Source organism: Anabas testudineus, chromosome 6, assembly GCF_900324465.2.
Source record: "Anabas testudineus chromosome 6, fAnaTes1.2, whole genome shotgun sequence".
Taxonomy (NCBI): Eukaryota; Metazoa; Chordata; class Actinopteri; order Anabantiformes; family Anabantidae; genus Anabas; species Anabas testudineus.
Genome location: NC_046615.1, coordinates 12,504,195 through 12,530,397, shown reverse-complemented (window position 1 = coordinate 12,530,397; position 26,203 = coordinate 12,504,195). Strand labels below are relative to the sequence as shown.

The window sequence follows — 26,203 nt, the reverse complement described above, 5'->3', positions numbered from 1 at the left end:
AGTCTCTTATAAAAAAGGAAGTGGTAACCTATTCTAAGAGGCATTTTGATTAATTAAAGACAGTAATACCCAAATATGCAATACCTTAGCATGTCAAATCCTACTGACATATAAGGTTTTAATTCACTCTATTTATTTATTTTGTTTGTTAATACATTTATAGTATATATTATGACACAACTGTCCTAAACATTATGGATGTGAATGCAGGTCAGTTAAAAGGATACTTGGAAAACAGATACACAGTGTAAAAAAAAAAAACTTAGGATAAAAACACATTTCAAAATGTCATCAATTTGTACTGTTTTCTTTGTAGCATCACAGTGGACGGTGATTTGTAGAATGATTAGAAGTGTTTGAATGGAGTTTGGCAGGAGTGAGAAATTTTAAGTGCTCACCCTCCAACTCTCATCATCCACGGCCACTCACTCCCTTGAATATCTACACATACACACAAACACACAGATGTCAGAGAGGTCTGAGTGACTCTACTCTTGTCACTGGGTGCCTGCTGTGAAAACAGACCCCATTCCCCCACACACCAACCCCCCCCAAACCCCGCTCCCCTCCCTCCCTCTTCTCTGGACGCTGGCCTGACATACCAGACCTTGTTCGTTAGTGCATATTTTTACCCACCGTTACTAAATTAGGAAGCCAGAGGGAGCAAATGGAGTGTGGCTGCCAAGGCAGAAGAAGAAGGGTCTGATCAGGCCTGGGTTTGCTGAGGGCCCATGCCAACCCTACCAGCTTCATTAAGAACCACTTGGGTTTCAGAAATAGAAGCCCAACAGGGATCGAGGCCAAACAGAGCCGTGAATGGCCAGCCAAAAACTCACGGGACAAACAAACAAATAAACGGGTTGTATCATAGTCTGCCAGAATAAACCGGCAGCAGCCATCCCAAGGAGCCATAAGAAGTTATCTTAGGCAATACTGCACACAAAATGTGCCCTGCCACAAGATTAAAAGTGGTGACAGTATACATACTGCCAGTCCAATACAGAATAAATTAACCTAGAAAGTTGTCTCCAGAGACCAATTTCTCAAAGCAGCCACAGAGATGTTACTTCTTGTTTATTTGGCATAGATTTTGGGCACTGATGTAAGAAGGTATATTTTCACAAGGAAATGTACATTTCCTCTTCTGACTATTGGCTTTTAGCTTTTAAGTCGGTAAACATTCAAGATGATGTGGAACACAGGTCTTCCTTCTCTGTATCTTTATAACCATTTTTTCTGAAAATGCTTGCAGTTTTTCATTTCCATCATTTGGACAGAACTGAAATGAATTGTAAACTCCCTGTTATATAATAAATAACTAAATGTAGGAAATATAGAAGACTTTATTTTAGCCTTATTAAGAGGCGATTTGGGCAAAAATAATAAATAAATAAATAAAATTTTAAAAAATATATTTTTGAATCTGAATTGCAGTGAAATTTTCTACATTTCTACATTAAAATCTCAAAGTCACAGACAGAAGTCTTTCAGGTTCATTATTTACTGTCTCCTGTGAGTGGCAACCCTCAACTTGCATGTGCACTAAAGTGACTGGTCCATTTAACATCCATCTATTGGAACTAATGAGCTTTTACAAACTGACTTTGAACAACTGTAAGATTGATGCTGACACTCCCATACAATAAATTTACCAATAAGGTTATAGAAAATGTGTGGCTATGGCTGTTATTTCTATAGATGGTTTTGATTGACTAACAGTGCTGCAGTTTTGTTATTGAAGATGGAGCCTTTGACTTGTAGCTCATCGTAGAATACTTTGATGGCGTAGGGATCTTGTCACTTCTTACCATTTCTCTGACATAGCATCTTCAGTCATCTGAGAAAATGTAAAATAAATGGTCTGATAAATGCTGAGGTTGAAGTTTGGATTAACTAAATAAAAGAAGTACACCCTGGGGTTTCCATATTGCCAGTTTAATACTTTAAAGTGTGCATGCCCTCAGGAGAGGCCAACACCGCAGCCATTACTTAAAAGAGCAAAACAATATTATAATACCCCCCTGAGCACAACCATAAAACTGATAGTGTTTGGGACCATTCTGCTTGTTTTATTACACTGACATCTTGTGGAGATAGAAGACACTACTATGACTGTGTCCTGATATAAATTGTACATTAGTGTCATTCATGAGATGAGAAAAACATTGGCTGCTCTATTACTAAGAATTTAGACTGTGTGATACAGGTCTATCATGCCATGGTAAAATTATTAGCAAAAACAAAATGTGTAACATCCGCTTTAATGCAAAGCCAGATTTTACTTTCCATTATCCATTCTTATTGGATCAGTTGAACTCAGTTCTTCTAACTCATCATGAGTTGGATAGAGCTGCAGTGAAACTATGCTGCTAAATACTGGGTGCAGCAGCAACAGCACTTCAAGTTAAAAAGTTAACCAAAAACTGGTTATTGCAGCCTCAATTAAGCTGGTCTGTCTCGTGAAGATGCCTAGGTAGCATAAAAAATAGCTGATAAGTTTATTTGTACTGTTTATGGTTGTATTTCTTTTACTATTTCTTAGATCTGCTGACATATTTATCACATTACAGTAGCAGGAATGAAAAAATCGTTGAATAATTTGACGCCCACTGTGTGGTTCTTGAACGTACCCCTACTTCCTTTACGCTAGTTAAAGTCCCTTTGTAGCTTACCTTTTTTTTTTTTTTACTTTTGCAGCCATATGTAGCTCCGTCTCTGGATAAACTCGCTCTTGCTTTCGGGTGAGAATATTAAGGATAGTATTGTTTTGCTGAGGTTATATTTGTTTCATTTTGAGCTCACTAAAAGCGGCTAGCTGGTGATGCTAGCTCCTGCCAGGCCGCTGCTGCTACGTTACGCTCTCCGTAACCACGGAAACAGAAGCGAAGCGTCGAGGAACACGGAAGCCAGAGGACTCGGCTAAAGCTAAGCTAACATTAGATCAGAGAGATTGAGCCACACGGCGTTAAAAGGCTACGACTGAATCTGATTATATATTAAAAAGTTGCCGAGTCTCCGGCTGAGTGAGTCTTCTTCCATTTTTTTTAACTCGTGGATGTAACGAAATAAGTTGCACAGTCAAGTTAGACTTTGATCACTTAACGTTATGCTAGCAGGTAAAAAAAACAGTAGATTGAAGACATTAACTCAATATTTTCGGCTAAATAATGTTTTCCTCCTTCTTTAAACATGTATTTCTACCGCTGTCTTGTTTGGTCAGACTCGCAGATGCCCTCAAAGTATGGAAAGCACCAACACGGACGTGGATGTAGCGTTATCTCCCTCATGTGGTTCAGATGAGATGAGTGCCTTGCAAACAGAATGTGCTGAGAAAGAGTTCATAACGATGCCACCAGAAGAAAAACTCCAGCACTTTGAAAACCAAGCTCAGGTACATGAAGACAACCAAGAGGTGGGTACAGGATAGGCTACTGTACAGTGAACAAAAGAAGCCTGATCCTTTCTATCTCTGTCTATATGATTGTTTCTGATCATCTGGGTCTGTAAGTGTGTCTTGCTAGCTTATTATAACAACTAATCCAGGCTTTAAACTCATTATGTTAGCGCTAAAGAGTAGCTAAAAGGTGTCATTTGCATTTGATGTATGGTACAGTGTGCTATCTGTAAGTGATAGTAATGGTCATTTACTATTTCTGCTCAGTTTGATGCTTCTATCCAGGACCTTGTGCGTTGTGTGACTCTCACACGACTGGTATATGGGAAGGAACATCTGAAACTAGCCCAGGCTCACATCAGACTGGCTAGTGCATATTTCCAGTTCAAAGGTAATTTTTAAAATGATTATGCAGTACTGTTAGTGCATTTTAAATCTTAAATGCCAAGTATGACAATGGTTTTCACAAATCAGATGACAGTCTATATGGCTTTTACTACTGGTTACCTCCAGACTGTTGCTAAAGTCCATAAAAGTTGTGAAACAATACGAGAATCTTCACAAATATATTGTGGGTCTATTAGAATATAAGATGAGCAGACTGTCCACCCTTAATTATGTTGATTATGATCAATCCATGTGGCTGCCTGTGCAGTCTGCTGACTTGACATGACTCCTCATGTGGTGTTACTTTGCTCTATCCGCTGATCAAAGAGTGAACTGGAGATTTTGTTAAATTATATTCAGATTTAGAGTTATCACATTGTTCACTTTGCACTCTGTGATGGTTCCTTGTTCCTTCAGGCTGGGGACTGCAGGCCCAGAAGCACTTGGCCCTGGCCAGGGAGATACTGCCTTTCTACTCCATCTCCTCCTGCACCGGTGACCTTGAGGTTCTCACATCTCTTCTGAGCATACACCTCACATCAGGAGGTGCTGCTCTGATTACAGACAAATATCCTTGCTATGATACAGTATGTTTGACAATAATGCATGAGATAATAGAAACAGTAAATTAAGTAACAAGCTTAAAAAATCCTTGACTATTTTCAACTCTTGAGGAGGCTGAATCCTCTTTTCTTGAGGCAGAACAAATTGTTTTGACACTTCATCAACATGGTGGCATCAGCGAGGAGGAGAAGCAAAAGACGGAGCTGAAAATCTCCACTGGTCTTTGCAGGTCCAGTAGAAAAAACAAAAACATGCACACACATAAAGCAACACACAACAGATACAGTGGCAAGAAATAGTATGTGAACCTTTTGGAATTTAATGATTTTCTGCATTAATTTGTCATAAAATGTGATCTGATCTTCATCTATTCATCTATCTACTGTAAGTCAAGAGTAAAGTAATCACATAACATTTTTTTAATGACTTTTACATCTTTATTGAGAACAACCATAAAAACGTCATAGTGCTAGTGGAAAAAGTATTTAAAACCTCCTAATTGGAGTCAGGTGTTCGCATAAGTTAAGTTAGTTTGTAAGTGTGGACTGACCGACAAAAAATACTCTAACTTGTTGAGTTTGTTCTGCACGAGAAGACTGTGCTTATGTGAGCCATTCCTTGCCAAAAGTAGCTTTCAGAGGATTTACAATGATTTACAACTGTCACTATCAGGTTTTTATGATTGTTCTCAATAAGGACATGAAAGATCAGAATTTTAAAAATTATTTTATTCACATTATATTTGTTAAGTCTTGACTTGGCTGAAGATCAGATCATATTTTATGACAAATTAATACAGAAAACAATGACATTTGAAAAGGTTCACATACTTTTTCATGCCACTGTAAGATCTAAAGAATTAGCTTTTTCTCAAACCTACTTAATTTCAAATACAGTACCTTAAATTTAAGGTTGACCACAAGGTGGCAATATATTCCTACACTGTTTTGTTTAGGTGACAGATACTGTAGTTTCTGTTTCATGTTGTCTTGTTGCTAAAAGTACTTGTTACTTTACATAACAGGATTTTCCCTGGAGTCAGAATGGGTGTACTCTAATAATGCAGGCTGGGGTTTCCACTTGTCCACTGATACGGTTAATGTCCAAGCAGAGTGACAGAGTGGCAGGCATGCTTCCTCCTTAAAACGTTTCTTCCTTTTCTGCTTGAGTTGCATGCAAGTCTAGATCTTTTTTCTGTTCATTCTCTTAGATATAGCTTTTGCAGTCAGTTTGACTCTTTTGTAAAGGCCTTTTTCTTCGTTAATTGTTAGCTGTTTTGTTGACTTTACACCGAGGGTTACTCTCACAATTGATTTGACTACTGTTCTATAATGTACATGGTTAACCTAATGGTGGAATTGGCAACAGAGCTCCCGAGGGTGGTACTACGAGCTCAGGAAAAGATTATAGAATTAGTGGATCATGGTCCAGAGACTGATTGGTCTCTTTGGGGAACTGCATGGCAGCAGACAAAAAATAGCAGCCGCTTGTCACAGCTTAGACACTGTGGGTTATATTGGAAGGATAACTAAGAATTAAAGTGTAGTCTTACTTGTATTCCAAGCACCCTACTAATGTCTTTTCTTAGTTTGATCCTAGTTGATTTTGAAGGTGTATGTTTTAACTTAGTAGGTAACTAATGCTTCAACTTAAAATGCTGGTAGGGTATATTCGCGGGTATGTTTTGAATGCCACATGAGTGCATACATCACTCAGCCAATACGTTTGTGTTATTGCAAAAGTCAAAATACAAACTTGTCTTCATTAAATTATTTAATAACTTCACAATATTGGTGAATCCCTGTAAGGAACATATACTGATTTTGGTTCACTCATTTAAATTATACTCCCTCTTATATTATAAAATAAAAAAGATGTTGAGTGTTTTTAAGATGTTTTTCAGAAGAGGACTATTTTATAACCTAACAATCCAGTTGATAGGCAAAGGTGAGCAATACTCCTACTCCATTTACTGTAAACAGGTCTTATCAGCCAGCTGTGAGCTACACTTATTGGCATTTGTAAATGAAGCCATCTTGCTCTGTTTCAAAGAATCAGTTTGTTGACATGATGTGTGTGTAATTGAAAAAATGTGCAGACTCTGGCTGGTGTGAATGCTTGCTAAATCTCTTTTGTTAGGTGATGACTAAGAATTTGGCATGCTTCTAAAGCTCTGTCAGTCAACACTGTTGTGATGGAGGGGAATGTTCCCACTAAATCCTGTAACAATAAAGTATGCTCAGCTCTCTTATAGATCTGGTCCAAACATTCTTCACCATTTCAGGTTCAAACTCAAGGTGTGCACTTGTGATTGGCCAGATGGATTTTACAAGCTTTAAATTTATCAAGTGCATGTGATTGCATTTTCAGACTTGGCCACATCTGCTTACATGACACTCTTTACAACCAATATAATAAATAATAATTTATGAATTCCATTTAGAGCTGGCCTTACCTTAACTTGTACATTTCCGTACCAGCCAGCATGCAAGCTTTATTCCTCTTGAGACTGTATAACACAGGAAATTATCTTAACAAAAGTATTTCTGTAACATTCGAATATGAAAAGCATATTATAACATCTTTAAAGCACCACAAAGCTTTGTTGGAGCAAGCTGGGTTTTTTTTTTCTCTTTTCTTTCTGCCTTAGCCTTACGGTGACAGCCCAGACCAAACTGACGTCAACCATGTTCTGGAAAGGTTTACAAAAGAGGCCTGTGTAGCTTGCTTGGCAGTGCATCTACAAAACCTTAATTTTTTTAATGCCCAGCACTGTGGATTCTTAGTAGATTTTAGTGGGATGTGGCATAATACTGTTCCACCGAGAAGTGTGTAAGGTTGCAGAGTGAATGAGGATAGAGGGGCATTGTCTCTCTGTCTGTGCAGGCATACTGGCTGGACTGAAACCATTTGAGAAAGTACTGTAGCTGCTGCCCTAAAAGAGAAGTGGAAGTGCCTGCCATTTATGGGTGGGGCACTCCTACTATCCATTAGTACTTAGTAGGATAATCTTAGATTCATGGGATAATTTGAAGAAATTGAACCTTGGATAAATCTCTTACTACACGGCGAGGAGTTGCAGGTGTTGTGTGCTGTGTGCGTTTTATAGATAAATTAATAGTTATTTAGATCACTGCAATACTATGTACATTGCGGATGTGGGAGGACTATTTTGTGGAAGGGGTTTTCCTGTATCCTGTACCCATTGTGGCAGCAATGTAGCTACTGTGCAGACTGTATAGCCGTGAGTTGTAGCCTCTGAGAACAGCTGTCCCTTGACTGGAGACCTGAATTAAATTTAGAGTCATTTAATGGTTTGAAACTTTTAGCAGACTTGCCCGATGGATCCTGTGTCCATGCAGTGGTTAATGCAGCTACTACCTCACCCCTCCTCACTCCTGCTCTTTAGCAGCCACAGCAATTGCAGGAGGAATGTCAGAGTGTGTGTGTCTTTCAAAACAGCAAAAACTCTGTGGTGTGCATCAGCAAAACATGAAGCTCAAAGCCTTAGTAGCAAGAGACATGAGAAACTGGAATGAGAATTTGAACACTGTAGGTGTTATTTGTCAGAGACTGAAAATGTGTAGCTAAAATGAGAAGGCATGGGAACAGTGTACTTATAACATTATTTTGAAAGGAGGCAACCTAAAAATGTTACGAGTTGTGCAAGCTTTCCCTACACTGCACCACACTGTAATTGCAGAACAAAGAAGTTACTTCAGTAATGTAAAACAGGCTCACAGTAAGTTATTAACAGGCTTATGTTATGTACATTGCACAGATAATACTTTAAATTAGGAGAGCTATTAGACAGAATTTAGTAAATAAATTTTGTTATTTATGAAATATAACATACACTGCAGATATGTTTCACTGTATTGCTTTACCAGGGTGCTTATTTGGGTTCTTTTTGCTCTCTAGAGTCTATAAGAGACAGAACAAGCCAAACAAGGCTTTAAACCAGTGTGAGAAGTCTCTGCAACTTTTAAAAGACTGTGATAAGCCAGAGAAGACCTGCTCTGTCTATAGGGACATGGCTACCATTGAACAGAACAACGGTCATTTGGACCAAGCCATAGGGTATCTCTCCAAGGCAGGTGGCATTTCACTTTAAGTATCAATCTTAAACACAACATATAGAAACATTAAGGCTTCTCAAGATGGTGCCAAGCTGTGTTGTTAGCTGATGTTCTACACCTCTTATGTGATATGAGATCTGTCTTACTTCATGTGGGTGTTTCTGCTAGGCTCATGCCATTGCTGTGAGTCACATCCCAGAGGAACTAGAGAGGGCTCAGATCTCCCATAGCCTGGCCCTTGTCCTTTCTACTTCATCAGAGGCCCATCATATTGGTGAGTCTATTCACAGACAGAGGCCTGAGCAACTGGGACAAGGGGTTAATTAGGACTTGAATCTCTCTTTGTCTTCCTATATGTCAAATTCTTTAAGATGTTATAGAAACCAGACTTATAATAGTCTTATTGAAGACATGTTCAAGGTCAGCAATGCCAGTATAATTCATGCATGTCAACATACTCAAAGCAAAAGTATTCTCTATGGTATCTACTGTATGTCAACATAACATCCTTAAACCAAGAAAAATAGAAGGGTTAAGATAGAAACATCACAATAGCATTGATAAGTTAATGTTTTCCGATTGAGAACATCTAAATTATTGTAGTCATAGTGAATCATTTGTTTTTTTTGTTTTTTCCCTCATGCTGGAGCAGACTCTGCAGGTCAGTACTTTGAGCAGAGTTTAAGTGCATACGTGAACTCTGTAGGTCGTCAGGATCCAGCGTTTCTCACTGCCCAGGATGACTTCTGTCGTTTCCTCCTCCTTAATGGCCAGCAAGAGGTCACACACACACGCACACAGACACACACACGAACGAAAGGCACACATTTGTAGGGCCAGTCAGATAATGGCACCACTTAGATTTCCTTAATGTACAAAGTTATCATAGGCATCTCATATTTTGCTCATGCAACTTCGAGGTCCACAGCAGATTTTCATTACCCAAACAATCTTTGTTCAGAGCAGCACCATGGAAAAACTCAGACTGCATTTCTCAGAGAATTGATTCCACCTGCTAAACTGGGTGTGGAGCTTTCTACTCATTGTACAAGAGGATTTATCAGTTTTTAATTTGTATTGCAGAGATGTGTGGAGATACAGCAGGCCTCTCTTCCTTTGAAGAGATCAGCATTTGGTGACATGAGTGCTGAGGTCGCAGACACCCTTCAGCTTATAGGGAGTGTGGAGATGACCAAGGGCAGGATGAAGCACGCCCACAGGACTATGACAAAGGTGATTGCGGGTTATACAACAAAAACAGACACAGTGACACCACCATGTAATGGTTGTCTCAGTTAATACCTGTAAATGAACATTAGACACACTGGACACAGTAGTAGTTACTGAACATAACACTCAACATAATTCTTGCTAAACTAGGTAAATGAGGTTTTAATAAAATGCCAAAAGTCAGTGGGTGTTGCCACCCACACCAGTGAGAGGGTGGGAGTTCAAAATACACACAAAGAGATGAGCTATTTTGACCATCTCTCTAAAGCTCAGTGCTATCAGAGTTGCATGCTAATCTTGGAAGGTTGCAGTGTGCAGAGCCACCCTCCCTGGAGTAAAATATCACTGAGTGACTTTGGGTTTCCTCAGTCTGGATGGAGCCTGACAGATGGGCAATATAACTTTGGAAAGCATTGCATCGCAGTTTGCTAACTGCTGTCAATTAAAGAGACACTGACCCAATTAGTGTGGCATGCCTTTATGCCATTTGAAAGAAAAATAATATTGATGTCTTTTAGCACATATATTGAATTAACAGCAACTTTTTAACTGGTTTGATCATATTTGCTCACTCTACAGTTGTAGCTGTTTTGTGATTTTGGATTCCAGTGTTGTTGTTTTTTTTCATGTACAGCATAATTTCACATTTGATACCCACTGAGCTCAGTCAGTTCCCCCGTACTTCGAACACACTAATTCCCCACAGAAAGGGGGATTTCTTCATACTAGTAATGACATGTCTGTAAGTAGCTGAAAGCTTGGTTGCTATGCTGCTTTGTTATGGCACGTAACTGCAGAGGGGTCCAGGGAACATCAGGGCAACTAGTAACCTTTCTGAGGCACCCTGACAGAGAGCAGATACTGTATATCTTGAGTGTTTTTTATTACTGCTGTCAACATGACACCATCTGCACTCTGACAGAGTAACCTTTGTTTTTTCAAGAGAAATCTAGCCTAGGAAAGAATACAGTACACACAAGAGCACATATGAAGTGGTTAAAAAAACACAGAACAATGCTAGACTCACACTTCACATTTCCCCCTTCCCCTGTAGTGCTGCAAAAAAAAAAAGCTCTTCCATTACATCAACCTTAGCAACAATGAAAACATCCATGAGGCCAGATGGATTCATTCCAGATTACCAAATGTTTTGCTTTCCCTGGTGAAGGGGGACATTTTCACTCCCCCTTTCCCTGCTTACTCTTAGATCTTGTTATGTTTGATGATGGTGGAAAAGTCATGTTTTAAAAAAGTTTTGACATTTCTGGATTTAGGTAAATTTGATATTTTGTCATAGACCAAAACACCCATTACGTCTCCCTTTTATTTGATGGAACCAAACTAAATATAATGTGGAAAATGGCCCAGGCTGTATTCTAAATGCACTGAGTTTATTACCTCAGATTCTGGAATTGGTTTTTGAATCTTTGTAATAAATCGTACACCTCCCCCTTGTTGACTTGACACTCCCGAGTGGTCAGCACAGGTGTTATCTAAACCTTGGACTGCTACAGTGGTTATTTTTGGATGTTTAGTGCATTCACATGTTGCTAGGAAGTGTTTATTCCCCTCTGAGTACGTGTCGCATCTCTCATCTTCCGCTGACCACTAACTGTCCTGTCATTATTTTTTTTATATTTAAATGTAGTGTATGGAGATCCAGAGTTGTCTGTTTGGTCATCAGCACAAGAAGACAAAAGCTACCCGGAAAGCTGTGGAGATGCTGGCTTGGTAAATCTGCAGAATGCTCAGTTTTATTAGTTATATAGTCACTGGCCACTTTTTCAGGCACACCTGTCATTGTAATGCAATCCATTAATTCTACTGTTGCAATATAATGTCTCATTTTTTTAAACTGGCAGAGAGGTGATAATTCTACTATATGTAAATTATTATGGTCATATTGAGTGGTTGGGTTTTACTGGAGTGTTAGTAAACATTCAGTGTTTCTAATGTTTTGCCGCCCTATTTAAAATAAATAAGGGGTCCAAAACATGCACTCCAGTACAACTCCAACCACCCACTATTACCTCATTTTTAAACATATAGTAGACTTATTACCTGGTAGTGAGTAGAGTTCATGACAGAGCTGCTGTATTGAATTGCATTAGTGAATAAATGCAATTCATGAATGTGACAAATTACAATGCATAGTATATATGTATGTACAACCCTAATTCCCAAAAAGTTAGGACACTGTCAAATCTGCATTTAAAACAGAATGCAATCATTTGCCAATCTCATAAATCCATATTTTGTTCACAATAGAACACAAAACCATATCAAATATTTAAGAATATGTACCCTTTTAGGGGGAGGGTTAATTTTGTAGTTGATGGCAGCAACACATCTCAGAAAAAAAGTTAGGAAAGTAAGTTGTATTAAAAAGCAAGAGCATAAAGAACATTTTGCAACTAATTAGATTCACGTTTAACAGGCTAGTAGCATCACTGGTCAGGCGAATTGAAATTTGACATTCTTGAATGAGAGGGACCTCTGGCTTGTCATCAGCGCTCAGTTCAAAAGCCAGCATCTCTGATGGTATGGAGCTGCATTAGTGCCTATGGAATAGGCAACTTGCACATCTGGAAAGGCACCATCAATGCTGAAGGATATATCAAGGAGTTAGAGCAGCATGTACTCGCATCCAGATTATATATTTCTGCAGGAGAATGTTAACCTGCATACTGCATCAGTGACACCAGCTTGGCTTTACAGTTGGTCTTAAACCTCTCACTGTAACGTGCCTTGGGATGATTTTTGTTGTGGTTTGGCACTATATAAATTCACTGAATTGTCTGGAGGAAACGTGGGCAACAGTGAAGTATTTTGTGGCTGCATTAGTCTGTGGGGTGTTTTTCAGCCGGAGGACTGGTCAGATGCAGAGTATAGTAAATACAGAGATGTCCTGTATTACAGCATTCAGGATCTCAACTTGGGCCAAAGATTCACCTTTCAACAAGACAACAATCCTAAGCACACAATTGCTTGAGTACAACTCTACCTGATCTAGAGTGACCCAGTCAGAGCCCTGACTTGATGTTGCTTCTTTTTTAAATATCATGTTTTTTCAAAAAGAAACATGATATTTATAATATATAATCATACATTTTCACAGTTTAAACATTTGACATGTTTTTAATGTCCTTTTGTGAATAAAATTAGTTTGTGAATTGCAAATGATTGCATATTGTATTTCTATAGATTCAACACAGCCTCCCAACTTATTTCCAATTAAGATTGTATTATGTGAACATACAGTCCAATATTCAGTGATCCAAAAAAGCACTGTATATTTTACAGGACACCAGAGGTGGCAGAGAACCTACAGAGGCAAGGTAGAAGAAAAGCAAAACCTTGCACATTTTCACTTGTACAAAGTGGCAATGATGGAAACTCCATGTCTGACTCTTGAAATGTTATATATAACTACAACATTGTTTTTTGTTTTTTTTTTATGTTAGATTATATTATTACAATATGCTGCTAAATATTACTCTAAATTAGTGTTCATCTCCACAGAGAGTACACAATTTTGTGTTATTCATACAATAAATTAGTGTTGAAGGTAAAAGTAATGCTCAGGACAAATCAGAAGTCAGTCAAAATAGAATTTTATTAAATTAAAAATATGAATAATTTTCCAAATAAGGGCTGGAACCAATGAACCACAGAAGTAAGTAATGTAATTTGTTCAACAGAAATTATGTCAATAAAAACAATGATGTTGGACTGGCTATGGTGACACTAACTGAAGACTGGTTCACTAAACTTGTTAATATAGGAATAGGTTTTCTGTCTGACTTAGTGTCTTTATGCAATGAAATGGCACATGGTATGCAAATTAACTTTTGTACATACATATTAAGTTACTTAACCTAAAAATGATTCATTATAAAGCCACAGTTTATGCAAACTGAACAGTTTTCTAGATGAGAAAATGCATGAAAGTCTGCACAACATGTTTAGTTAAATGCAATGTCTTTTTTTTAATATTGGTTTCATTTTGTAGATTTCTAGCAATTAAAATATTTAAGTGTATATCATTTGCCCTAAAAATTGTATGTCTGCATATTTTATTATGTCAGTGATAAACAGCCAATGTGAAAAGATATTGCTCAATTGTAAATTATACAGCCACTATGAGAAAATGTGTAAGCAGGCTGTAATGACAGTGGACCTTCTGCCTCCGCAACTCGTACACAACACAACAAACCCTAGTGAACACTCGATGCCTCTAAGCTGATGATCCAAAAATAGTCACTCTTATGTCAGAGCAAAGGTGAACCTTTCAAGCCAACACTATAATTGTGATGTAGATAAACAAAGGGGTTCAAACAAGACCTTTTTCATTCAATAATACTAAGGTTAAGTTACTTTAACAACCACTGTGCCACTTTCACGTCAAAGCCTTTTTTCAGCATTCAAAACTTGCAAAATGACAAATAACCACCTTTTTGTCTCCGCTCCACCTTCTGTCCTCTGTTAGAAACTTACCTATATTCTGTACACATTAGTTACCACTACTGTAACCAGATTGTTTTTGCTAACATCATTGAATTTGGACTAATGCAAGACAAAATAAAAATTTAAATCCCAGTCTGTAAACAGTGCACAGCACCTCACCTCCAACTGTCTGTATTAAATGTCGAAGGAGACTTGGTGTGATGGGAGACAGTGCCATGATGTGAAGTTTGGGTTCAGGGTTGGGAATCGTTTGAATTTTACTAAATTCGATTCTGATTTTGCTCATCAGTTCTTTCTTTGTTTAATTGTTAACTATATTTTGATTGCAGCAGTGTGGGTGCTAAAGCAGCAGCAGTAGGGACCTTTCACCAAAAATCCCTCCCTACTTATTTACACACAGTCCTCTGTTTCCCCTTGGTCAGCTTTCTAAATGAAAGCTTGATAATCAGATTTAATGTGCAGCTAAACTTGGGGCAATTTTTTTTATTATTTTCTTTTCTAACTAAATTGAAGTCAGACTTTTGACCTTTTTATTGTGTTTTACCTTTCACACATTGTTGTAGCTTGTACTGTAACAGTGCATACTACCTTGTGTTTAAACAAATCCACAGCATTGGTTCCACGTTTTAGAACTGGTAAGCAGAACTGAAATTTAGTTTTTGGTACGGGTACATGGTACTTGCCATTCTGGATTTGGTTCTAATTTGGAACGGAGATGTTGTACTGTGAACTGCAGAATGGGCTGTTTTAAACTGTACAGCACAGGTTAATACAAAAATAAAGATATCTAGAGAGCATAAACAAACCTGCCTGAAGATAAACTGCAAGCTATAAACAGGTTAACACATGTCATCCCAACACTCATCTATATGCAAGTTCTGGAAATTAATCTTGCACTAGCAACTTGAAAGCTAACCACTCTTATCTTATCTTCCGACTTCTCCTCCACACCTCCTCTGCTACACTCTGGTCAGCTCCTCACACCCATCCCTATTGCGTACACAAAAAATATTAGATAAAATTACATATTGTAGCTTTAAACTACCCTGTGTTGGTTAATGTTGACTATATTTGTTCGCAATAAAAAAATCATCAATGATGTATTAATCTGATCATTTTAACATTTGCTTGACCCGTGAGGTGCATTTTGTTATACAGAGTTTGAGTCTAACTAGAAACGTGCCAAAAAACAAACAAAATTAATTTATATATAAAGTTGCAAAGCATTATTTCATTCAACCATGTTGAAAAGAAAAAGAGCTGCATCAAAGTAACCTCTGTATGTGCACTTCACCAAATAAAATATTGGCAAATTATTCGTTTGAGAATAAATTCTTTCTTAGTCATCTGTGGGGCTTTCAAGATAAACTATTGCAACTCCTTTCTCTTGAGAGGTCTTCTCTGGGATTTCCAAGATTTGAGATGGCAGCTCTTGCTGTGTGGTTGCCTCAGTATGGCTGCCCTGAACGTCCATCTGGAAGGTGAAGGACTTCTCTGATGGCCCCAGTTTGACATGTTTCTCAGTGATTTCAGAGACAGACTCTCCAAGGTTAGTGAAACCTTCAAACTCTTCGCCTTGCACAGCACCCTCGTCTGCAGAGACTCTGAAGCTGTACCCTCCTCCTGCCCCACCCTGGAAGGCTTTCTCAAACCCTAGGTTAGATGATCTGAGAGCTGACATGATCTGCTCCTCCGACAGATCCTCTCCTGACTCCAACAGCCCGGAGTCCTCCAGAGTTTGAGAGACATTCAGTTCTGCAACTATGGTCGTAGTTCCATCGTCACTTGACTGTTGAACTTTTTTAACATTGATAGCAACATTCTGTGGACTTTCACTACTCACTTTGGTTAGAAAAGCCAACTCCTCCCTCAGTGGACCTGATACTGAGCTTTGTATCTTCTCTAAAGCGCCCTTCAGCTGTTCTTTGGGCTCCAACGAGTCCTCTCTCAAGAACTCTAGCACTGACTCCTGCACGATAGGGGAGACACGAACCTCTTCTTCAATGATGCACTCTGGATAACTCTCTTTAACAAATGAGTGATCTTCTGAAATGTATTTGTCACTCTCCTCCACAGTCGCACTTTTTCGTGAAAGACCTTCGTCTTGATAATACCTCTCATCTGACAGGTCATCCACAATGCCGTAATGGCCGTAAGATGTAATGCCACCGCCCTCCTCGGCTTCTGAAAGATGATCATCAGGTGTGGAGACAAAATACTCATGAGGCTCCTGGTCTTGAGAGAAATATGAAGATTCGCTCTCTCTAGAGACCTCTTCAACATGAACAGATCCACTCTTGGAATGATCTGAAGTTTTCATAGCATCATCATCACTCCTCAGAACACAAACATCGTGTGGGACATATTCTAGCTCTTCAATCTGGAAATATGCTGAGGATGGTTCATAAGAACTGGTTCTGAATTTCTGTTCAACTTCAAGTTCCTCATCACTTTGAGACTCCACTGGCTCCTCAATTATTTCCACATTAACAGACTTATTTTGCAGGTTGTCCACTCCCTGCAGGCTGCTGAGCAGGTTCTTGATCATGCTTCCTGCTGCTGTGTTCTCAACGTCTTCCAGTGTCACCTTCTTCACACCTTGGCTCAGTATTTCATCCAGAGTCGATTCCTCAGAAACATCCAGATCTTCTTCCACTTTAGACTCCAGCACAATTTGCGTCTTGGTTGTGCCATCTTCCAGCTCAGTTTTCTCCACATTATATCTGATCTTGGATTCTCCTGATGAGCAAACTTGAGCTTCCAGACCTGCTGGTTTTATTACTTTCTCAATGATCTCCTCTACAGACACAGAATCTAATATCTTCTGCTCACTTGGGCCTACCTTAGACTCTGTTCCCTTTCTTTCTTTGAATTCACTGTCATAAGCATTACCTAGCTCTTTTTCATCTGACACTTTCTTTTGGCTTTCTGTCTTGGTTTCCATGCTGGGGCTCATCATCAGCGGTGACACCACTCTTACTGATTTGGTCTCAGTAGTGAAGGACTTAATGGGGCTGATTTCATTCTCGACCTGAGAGACTTGTTTGATTTTCACATGCTTTTCCTCTGTTTTTGACACAGCCTGACTCGTTTGGTTCTCACTCTGGCCTGTTTGTTTAACTTTGGCAGTAGCAGCAGCAGCAGCCTGAGATTTGCTGAATGATATCATGTCCCTTCTGGATGCAGGACTTTGATGCTGAGCTCTCCCTGCAACTGAAATAGGAATAACCCTAGAGGGACTTCTGGACCCAGAGGAAGGCACAGAGTATCTTTTCAGGCTTGAAGTTGGCGGTGTATACTTAATATCCATATGCTGCCTGGTAGATAAGGTGGAAGCCCTTGGTGTGTATGGTTGAGCAGGCATCTTGATATCTGAGGGAGATAATTAACATAAATGATGATGCTCAAATCCCTGTGTGTGTGTGTATATATGTGTGTGTGTGTATATATGTGTATATATATATATATATATATATATATATATATATATATATATATATATATATATATAAGTATATATATAAGTATATATATAAGTATATATATAAGTATATATATATATATATATATATATATATATATATATATATATATATATATATATATATATATATACACAGCATACCATATGTATGAGTTAGTTTGGTTAATACTGTTCAGTACCTATAATTCTTTCTCTCTGATGTTGATTCACCCTCCTATGAGCATCTTGAGGGCCCACTCTCTGACCCTCCAGGAGAGCCCTGAACAAACAAGAGTCATGACAATATAAGGCAAAAAATCCAATACATTATTGCAATTCACTGGTTATTTCCCTATTGTAAAACAAAAACAAGAAAATCAAACAAGACAAATACCTCACAAGATGGTGTACATCATTCAGCTCTGCCATCTCAGCCCTGTCAAACTAAATGCAACTGGCTTACAAGACGGTTTGAACCAGGAACCTGGCCATATAGGGTAATAATCATCAAAAACATAACAAACCGCTGTCACGTAATAAAGTACTTGTTGTAATTAGTTTAAACTGCTTACCTTTCCTTGACCAGGCTTACACAAACATACAAAAGCCAACAAAAATCCTTCAAAAAGAAGCAACCTCTCCTGAGACTGCCTTCTGAAAGAGTGACCTAAAAATAACAGCTACGATGCAGGGCTGTGCACACTTCCCATGAATCCCAAAGTAAAAGCTGACTCCTGACACATACATAAACACATGCCACTGCCACATCTCTGAGTAACTGTTCTGTCTATTCCAAAAATGAAAAACAATCAAGATTTGCCAGTGGAGAATCTTCCATATTTAGACACTATGCAGTAGATGGTCTTCCTAAGAACTTCATTAAAATACAAATAAAACTTTATATGCTGAATATCTTCTGTTTAAATGTCAAGGCTGTGTAGATGTTGTCGAAGTTCTGATTAAAAAAAAAAAAAAACACTATACATTTAAACGTGAAAATACGGTATGTATTTATAAATAACTTTCCCCTTCAGTAAAAATAGTATCTGTAGTATAGGACCATGTGTCATGTTGGCAGAATGCCATGCTATTACAGGTAATGAAATGTCAAATATAATTCGTCATGCTACAAAGACACTTAAAATAAACCACAGACAAAATGCATGCACAGTACATGTGGTACCTAAAATACACTCTCCTCCAAAAGTATTAGAACAGTGAGGCCAGATCCTTTACTTTTGCTGTAGACTGAAAACATTTGGGTTTGACATCAAAAGATGAATTTGAGATAAACGATCAACACTTTAGCTTTAATTTCCAGGTGTTTACATCTGGATCCAATACACAACTAGGTAAATAGCACCTTTTGTTTGAACCCACCCATTTTTCCTGTGAGCAAAAGTATTGGAAAAACCGACTAACAGGTGTGTTTTGACCCCAGATTTGGGTTTTGCCTGTTCAAACTGCATTTATAGTTAAGAGATGTAAACAACATGAAAACCAGAGAGCTGTGTATGGGTAAAAAACAAGCTATTGTGAAGTTGAGAGAAAATTAAAAAAAACAATCAGAGCCACTACACAAACACTGGAAACTCCTGGAAATGAAAGCTGAAATGTTGATCTTTTATCTCATATTCTTCTTCTGATGTCAAACCCAAATGTTTTCAGTCTATATCTAAAATAAAGGAACTGGCTGCACTTTTCCAATACTTTTAGAGGGGAGTGTAGTAGTGTAGTACTTTTCCATTTATGTGAACAAAGGAGTAGTGTTCAGATTAGAGCACTTGGTGCCAAACCAGCAGAAGGCAATTGGCCAATTTAATTTTATAAATTGTCTGATGAAATCTCTGATTAAGCTAAAAGTGACTTTATGCAGTAGGGGGCTAGATTAGACAGAAGTATCTTGAAAGCATGGAAAGGACAGGATGTGTCTTGAAAAAACACTGATCTTAATACCTGTGCTGTTGGTGCTATGACAAGTGGGAACGTCTGCGATGAAAAGTGATCATTTTAAAATCAGTTTTTACTTAACAGCTGAAAAAATAAAAAAGCTCCATCACCTGTAGGCAGCTACCTCCATGCCCAGATCCATCTTAACCTGGAGGAGATGTTGATGCTCTCTCATCTTTTGTTCTATTGTGTCAGCCATCATGTTCCTCTCACGTTCCAGCTGCTCGATAATCATCTAGGGATAAAAGAATAACACTTTTTCACTATTCACATAGTTTTACTAATCTGTCCATTAGGTATTATGACTTGTGTTTCTCATTCAGCTCCCCTTTTACACATGACAGGTCTAGTCTGATCCCATAGGCAGACTAATTTAATCGTTCAAACCACCTAAACTGGTGGACGCTTCTGTAATTTTTGCATCGTTTGATGTCATGTCAGGTTCCATTCTTTGATAAAAGTAGGAGAAATACTGAAGGCTACATTGCAGATATTGTCAGTGCAGTCCTTTGTGACTGTGACTGACCTGCCTGGGGCTCCATCTTTAGGAGGCTTATAAGGATTTGTCAGTCTGACAGCTAATTGGTTTAAGTGGCTGGTTCAATCCAGCAGCTATAAAATACTGGGCAGGAAGAGCAGCATTTAGCTATGCAAGCTATTCAATCCTTTTATACAGAGGTCAGCTGTTGCACATAAGATCTATGCTTCTAACATTTCATATAACAGGCGCCACTTAAGGTTTACAGTATGTACTCACACTTGGAGTCAACATCTATTGTTGTCTATGTGAATGCTTTAAAGAGAGGCTGAAGCCAGAATAAGGTTAGTTATCGGATGTCATGTTATTTCTGTTATACATTTTGCTGTGATGATCATTTAGAGCTTTTAGAATTAGTTATCCTATAGATCCAGAGCAGATAATTCCTAACAGTCACATCTGCATCACTACCTTTAAGAACAGTGGGTGTGGCACGGACCTGTGGGAGCAGCCTCTCCCCTCCCCCATTGTCCAGTGAGACAAATGGAAGATTTTTCTGCTCATTTTTATCTGAAATGTATGTTTGTAATTCGCATTTACTGTATGGGCTTCTTAAAACTGAAAACAAACAAATGATTTATGACCCCCCTGGCTTCACCAGAGTCTCCCTGAAATATCAATCCTCTGTCCTACACCGTCATAGTGGACATGTCCTCACCTGATATTCACTGAAGTCGACGCGGAACTTTTCCTGCATAAGCATCAGCTGCTCTTCGAGGCGCAGTTGGATCTGGCCTTGTTTATTCGCCTCTGTGCGTAATCTCTCCAACTCCGACGCGTACACCATCTTCTCCCTCTGCAGGTCACTCAGTCTCGTCTTGTCCGCATTAATAGACTGCTCCATCTTCTCCACCTTCTGCTGATACATTTCAAAGGTCTCGATCCATCCCTCGGACAGACCGCGGGCAAACTCTTGCACTTCTTCCATGGAGGCGACCGGAGGCCCGCGATAAGTTTGGGTGACGATGGGTACCACCCGGGACTCCACCTGATGGCGCACGCGTTGCAGCTCTTGCCTGTGCGCATCTTCCACGCATTTATACTCGTTCTGCAGTTGAATTAAACGCTGCTGGAGTTCGCTGTTGGTTTTGTGAGCCTGCTGAAGCTCCTTCTCGCAGCCTTTGAGCTCGCCACTTATGTCCCTGCACACGTCGGTCTGCTCGCTGCACAGAGACTGGACCATCTGCAACTCGCGCCATAGCTTCTCCCTCTCCATCTCAGCCTGGGACTTTTCAAACGACAGCTGATCCACCATTCTCCTCATGTCCCTCATCTCAGCCTTGTACTTCGCCTCCCATTCCGTCGTCTTGGTTTGTCTCAGCTGATTTATTTCACCTATCAAATGCGCGTTTTCCTGCTCCAGCTGCTTGGTCCTGGACAGATACTGGGCGAGTCTGTTGTTGAGTTCCTGCAGCTGGAGTTTCTCGCTCTCAAACGTCCTCTTGAAAGGCATCATTTCGGCACCTTTATGGTAAAAAGTGACTTTCAAAATTTAGGAGTCAGGTCGTCGCGGTGTCATTTGCGTGTGCGTCTGTGGATACAACTGTGATGCAATTTGCGATCGTCGTCCTTTGACAAGTGCAGGAGGAGGAGGAGGAGGAGGAGGAGGAGGGCGGGTCCTGCCTCACAGGACCGTCCCAAGCGCCTCAATGTCCCTGGCAGATGTTACGCTGCATTTGAGTGTTGTCTGAAATATTAACATTTCGAGCTAGATTCAGTCTGATGGAGACAAATGTGAGCTGGTCAACGAATACTACATGTAGATGAAGATGATCACATGTGTCAGGCAGTGGAAGAAAATGAAAACAAGAAGGAACAAATAAGTAATTAACTCATGGAGAATACAATGGATAGATGTGTCTACGGTGTAATTTAAACGAATTAGAAACATGAAACAGAATAAGTGATCGCACACTTAAAGCATCAGTGGGTTTTTAAAAGGTCAAGTGGGTGAAACAGTATCCTGGTCAAACCTACACCATGAAGCCAAACAAGTCTCCAAACCACGTTATTAAAAAGCGTAAATGCTGGTTAGGTGCAAGGAGATTTTCCAGTCACTAAATATCACTCACAGCACCGTTAAATCTATCATCAAGGAAGAGGATGTGGCACCGTGTGGGAGATGGGAGAGATGGTTTATTATGTCTAAAGTTTCTACTTTTACACACTACTATATATCAATTTGTATATAAATATATTTAATGTTGATGTTTCACCTTAGTTTCCTCACCTTTTTAATAAATAGCCTGCCTGATTTATATTTTTAATTGTTCTTAAATAATTAAATTTAATGTCTTTAATACTACACTCGCAGACTTCACACACAAAACCTTCTCCAGCAGTTTGTTGAAGTAATGTAGAAGTATAACATATGTATGTATGAATATTCCAAAAGATAATGTGACATCGGACCCGGAGGTCCCTGAATGCATCACTTGTACAAGCGGCTTCGACATTTATTTATAGTAGAATAGCGCCCCCAAGCGGACAGAAAGTGACATCCGAGACGTGACGGCCATGAAAAACGCAACAGCTGACAAACCTGACAGAGTTATGGATGAGGACAAAGTCGTGGTCGTTACAGGTAAAGTGAGTGTTTTCTCCTAAAGTCTTTGAACCTGGTCCCGTTTGGAAGTGCGGTTTTTAATGTGTCCTTCAGGGTTTGGACCTTTCAGACAGTTTCTGGAGAACCCGAGCTGGAAGGCAGCCCAGGTAATGTTTTCAGTATTTACTGGTCTGTGTTAAATGTCCACTGTGACACATAAATAAAGGCATAAATATTTAATATTGTTTTATTTGTTGTAGGGATTGAAGTTAGTCGGATTGGGAGAGCAGATAGTTTACATCAAGGAGGTACCAGTGAGTTATGTTAAGACTCAGCAAATCATTGCTGACATTTGGAAAACTCTAAACCCAAAGGTAAATATATTATCTTTCTGACAACTGGTAATTTACCGTGAGCTAAAGTGAAAGCCTGGGGGATTTACCCACGAGATTCTGACCAGATATGGAAAAATTTAAGTGTATTTTGTTTCCAAACTCTAAAATTAAACCACATTTGTAGCCGATCTGTAAATACTTTGCTGAAAGCCCAGATGTTGCACCGACATGACGTGGTGTCCTACGGCATGTTGTACAGTGGTGCTGTGAGAATGTCTCGGTTTATCCTCTCTTTGTGTTTTCCAGTTTGCCGTACACCTGGGTGTAGCCAGAGGCTCCACTGTTGTCATTTTGGAACAAACGGGGAAGAACAGCAGATACATGGACAAAGATGTTTGTGGTTTCTGTCCTGAAAATCACTGCTGTGTGCAAGGAGGACCAGAGAAACTGGACTCAGTCATCAACATGAGGGCCGTTTCCAAACAGTTCAAACAACCAGGGATGGATGTCCTTTATTCAAGAGACGCCGGCAGGTATGATGTGTTTCTGTTAGTTGTCTACAGACCTTCACAGCTACAGTATATAAAAAAGCTTTGTGTCTTCTTTTCAGGTACCTCTGTGAATTTGCATATTACTGCTCTCTGTATCATGGTCAGAGGAAAGCTGCTCTCATCCACGTGCCCTCATCTGGCAGTCTGGCCTCAGCTGACAGACTGGTACCTCTGCTGCAGACCCTCATTAAGGCCATGCTCAACCAGCTGAAGGACTCTGAAACGGCATGAAACGCAGCAGTCACACTGAGGTAGATCTTCAAAAACAACACCACACAAATGGACGCCCATTCACATTCAGACAGATTCACAAAGTGCTTAAACCTCATTATTAACATAATTTTCACAACAGAAGTAAAATGAGTCTGGAGATATCCCTGATCAAAGGAGTGTCCCCCATTTGAGTCTAGACAATGGTTGGTGAAGTACTGTGATGATGATGATGTGGACAGAGCAAGAGTCAGTCATCGTTCCCATAAACCATTTGCATGGCCTGATTTCTCTGAATGATGTAGATGAGAAACCGTGGCATCAGGTGGAATTAAGCAGAACAAATAGTCACAGATCTCATTCATTTGTTTATTCAAAATTTCCGAAAAAAGAAAATACAAGAAATTTTCAGATACACATTTGGCGATGGCATGTCAAAAATACACCATCTCAGCTATAGGTATGAAAAAAGGTTTGAGGCCTCAGACACAGAGTTTGAAATAAGACAGAGTCTAGTGAAGAATTCAGATTATTTCTTTCCCCAATCAGGTAATGAACACAAAGATTTAGTGAAAATATAATAATAAAATGATAGTGGCAGACCAAGGCCCCCCTCAGAAGGTATAGGAATGCAAATCATAAAAACAGAGGCATGATAATGATAAACCTCCAACTCATTATTGCAGTTTGAATGCACTGACACATTTTGCACTAGGAACATTCTGAAGAATTTAAAAATAAAGTTGACTACATAGAATGTTTTTTTTTAATTAGTGACAGTATATTTATGCTGGAAAATGCAAAAAAAAAAAAAAAAAAAAAAAAAAGCAACTAGTGTGAAGCCGTAAACCTCAGCCTAAAACTTTTTCTATTCATGTTTTTACTCTTTACCACGTCTACCCGTAATCTATGCAACATCCCTGTCAGAAATGTCCACGTTTATTTAAATGCTGTAATTTTGACAGGTCTGTGATCCGATGGAAGCTAGTAATTCACCTCACAACAGGTTCATGTAGTGTTTACTGCAGAACTGAAAAGCTGAAATATATTTATATTTGTACTTATAAATTACATACATCCAAAGTGGAAAAACATAAATGCACAGATATGTTACGTAACGCAGACTGTTTTCTTGTCAGTGACGATTTTTGTACCAATGTGATAATCAGCAGCAATTTTTCAACCAGAACATTGTTCAATCTTTGATTGTTTTCTTAGATCTTATGGAGAACCTACACAGAGCACCCAAATTTCACATTAAGAGTTACCTAGTGGCCTTGAATTGCTTTTGGGTAGTAATTTCAACACAGCATTCAAAATCATTTAATGTCTCCATCTCAGAAGCCCTTGCACTGAAACACTGTCCACAAAGCCACTGAGAGTAAAACGTAGAACTGAGGTTTTCTGTGAAGCTTTGAGATGTAAAAGCTCCGCTGCCACCGTTATGCTTCATTTTTGATGACGATATAAGATCCACTGAGGTGTCTGTGCGAAACCAGCAGCATTATTGTTAAGTAGCAGTACAACAGGCCAAAAAAGATCATTATCAAAAAGCCCATAATGGTCAGTAAGAGACGGACCCTGCGGATAGTGGAGATGAGCGCTAGGATAGAATGTGGTGGCATATAGAGTTAGACAAGGGTAATGATGGTGTTCACACGACCGCAAAGGGTTTATGGAGTTCAAAGAAAACAATGAGAAAATCGAATCATCTCTGTAACGGGAACATTTGTTCTGCTGCCTCAGTTCTAACATTGGCTGACAAGCAGTTGAAGTCTAAAGGTAGAAACATGTAGGAGGTGGATTTGCTAATATCCAAGTACAGAAATGTCCAGGTTACATTCACAGTACTGATCCATTTGGATGTAATGTTTGGAATAACCTAAACCTGTTTAATGTAATTATGCTGCAACTTTGCAGCATTTCAGACAACACATAAAAAACAGCTAATAGATTTTCTATTTCTTGGTAGTCAATAAAACATATTCCTTTATTTTAGACATTCCTTGTCAAAACTGTGTAGACGTCTTTATGATTGCATTTTAAAATAAGATTAAATTTTCTGTCTGTTGAGGATTTGAGGTTGTGACAATACGGTGGGAGTCAGCGGAGATGGAATGACTGATGTTAATGTTGTGCTCTGGCCTGTTGTGTAGACTGGCATATTCATGTAATGTTTTCTTACATAAATACCAAACAACGACAGCAGCACAGTCGTATTCTTTTCCATACGCAGAGGTATGAACTTACTTTTTGTAAACCACTGGGCCAGAAAGCGATGGGCTCAACTTATAGCACATAAATTCCATCTCCTGTCCTAGTCCGGTTTGTGAGGTTTCTCTAGATCCCTGTGGGTTTTATCCAGATAATGAAGTTTTTATATTGATGAGGAAGAGTGAGATGCACTTGTTTTCGATACGCATATATATATATATTTTTTTTTTAAAAAAAGAGTGAGGTAGATATACTTGAAGGGATTTTTTTGTTTTT

General features: G+C 39.0%; 3 protein-coding genes across 4 annotated transcripts; 2 read left to right on the top strand and 1 right to left on the bottom strand.

The window, feature by feature from the left end:
- The first annotated feature begins 2,695 nt into the window (after positions 1-2,695).
- ttc23 (tetratricopeptide repeat domain 23) lies at positions 2,696-15,130 on the top strand. 2 transcript variants are annotated; one of them, XM_026365472.1, is made up of 11 exons: positions 2,696-3,023; positions 3,221-3,412; positions 3,662-3,785; positions 4,199-4,349; positions 4,449-4,574; positions 8,267-8,438; positions 8,593-8,698; positions 9,077-9,204; positions 9,508-9,657; positions 11,303-11,385; positions 12,958-15,130. In XM_026365472.1, exons 2-11 carry the CDS (start codon positions 3,242-3,244, stop codon positions 13,067-13,069), a joined length of 1,323 nt encoding a protein of 440 aa, XP_026221257.1. In that variant the 5' UTR covers positions 2,696-3,023; positions 3,221-3,241; the 3' UTR covers positions 13,070-15,130. The 2 variants fall into 2 exon arrangements, with proteins under 2 accessions (XP_026221257.1, XP_026221256.1); XM_026365471.1 differs by having other exon boundaries at positions 2,696-3,116.
- A 106-nt stretch (positions 15,131-15,236) lies between these two features.
- synm (synemin, intermediate filament protein) lies at positions 15,237-21,640 on the bottom strand. The gene is made up of 4 exons (XM_026365470.1): positions 20,731-21,640; positions 19,645-19,769; positions 17,785-17,864; positions 15,237-17,493 (listed from the first exon to the last, which is right to left on the bottom strand). Exons 1-4 carry the CDS (start codon positions 21,526-21,528, stop codon positions 15,461-15,463), a joined length of 3,036 nt encoding a protein of 1,011 aa, XP_026221255.1. The 5' UTR covers positions 21,529-21,640; the 3' UTR covers positions 15,237-15,460.
- Positions 21,641-22,522: 882 nt separating this feature from the next.
- On the top strand, positions 22,523-23,892 carry pgpep1l (pyroglutamyl-peptidase I like). The gene is made up of 4 exons (XM_026365116.1): positions 22,523-22,784; positions 22,878-22,991; positions 23,259-23,485; positions 23,563-23,892. Exons 1-4 carry the CDS (start codon positions 22,719-22,721, stop codon positions 23,732-23,734), a joined length of 579 nt encoding a protein of 192 aa, XP_026220901.1. The 5' UTR covers positions 22,523-22,718; the 3' UTR covers positions 23,735-23,892.
- The last annotated feature ends 2,311 nt before the right edge of the window (positions 23,893-26,203 follow it).

What these genes read in the sequence shown, in the direction of transcription:
- ttc23 (XM_026365472.1), top strand. Translation starts at nt 3,242, where the DNA reads ATGGAAAGCACCAACACGGACGTGGATGTAGCGTTATCTCCCTCATGT. An exon ending in ATCTCCACTGGTCTTTGCAG is followed by an intron (nt 4,575 to 8,266) that starts GTCCAGTAGAAA and finishes TTTGCTCTCTAG; the next exon opens with AGTCTATAAGAGACAGAACA. An exon ending in CCATAGGGTATCTCTCCAAG is followed by an intron (nt 8,439 to 8,592) that starts GCAGGTGGCATT and finishes TGTTTCTGCTAG; the next exon opens with GCTCATGCCATTGCTGTGAG.
- synm (XM_026365470.1), bottom strand. Translation starts at nt 21,528, where the DNA reads ATGATGCCTTTCAAGAGGACGTTTGAGAGCGAGAAACTCCAGCTGCAG. An exon ending in TCGACTTCAGTGAATATCAG is followed by an intron (nt 19,770 to 20,730) that starts GTGAGGACATGT and finishes TTTTATCCCTAG; the next exon opens with ATGATTATCGAGCAGCTGGA. An exon ending in TCAGAGAGAAAGAATTATAG is followed by an intron (nt 17,494 to 17,784) that starts GTACTGAACAGT and finishes TATCTCCCTCAG; the next exon opens with ATATCAAGATGCCTGCTCAA.
- pgpep1l (XM_026365116.1), top strand. Translation starts at nt 22,719, where the DNA reads ATGTGTCCTTCAGGGTTTGGACCTTTCAGACAGTTTCTGGAGAACCCG. An exon ending in CGAGCTGGAAGGCAGCCCAG is followed by an intron (nt 22,785 to 22,877) that starts GTAATGTTTTCA and finishes TATTTGTTGTAG; the next exon opens with GGATTGAAGTTAGTCGGATT. An exon ending in GGAAAACTCTAAACCCAAAG is followed by an intron (nt 22,992 to 23,258) that starts GTAAATATATTA and finishes TGTGTTTTCCAG; the next exon opens with TTTGCCGTACACCTGGGTGT.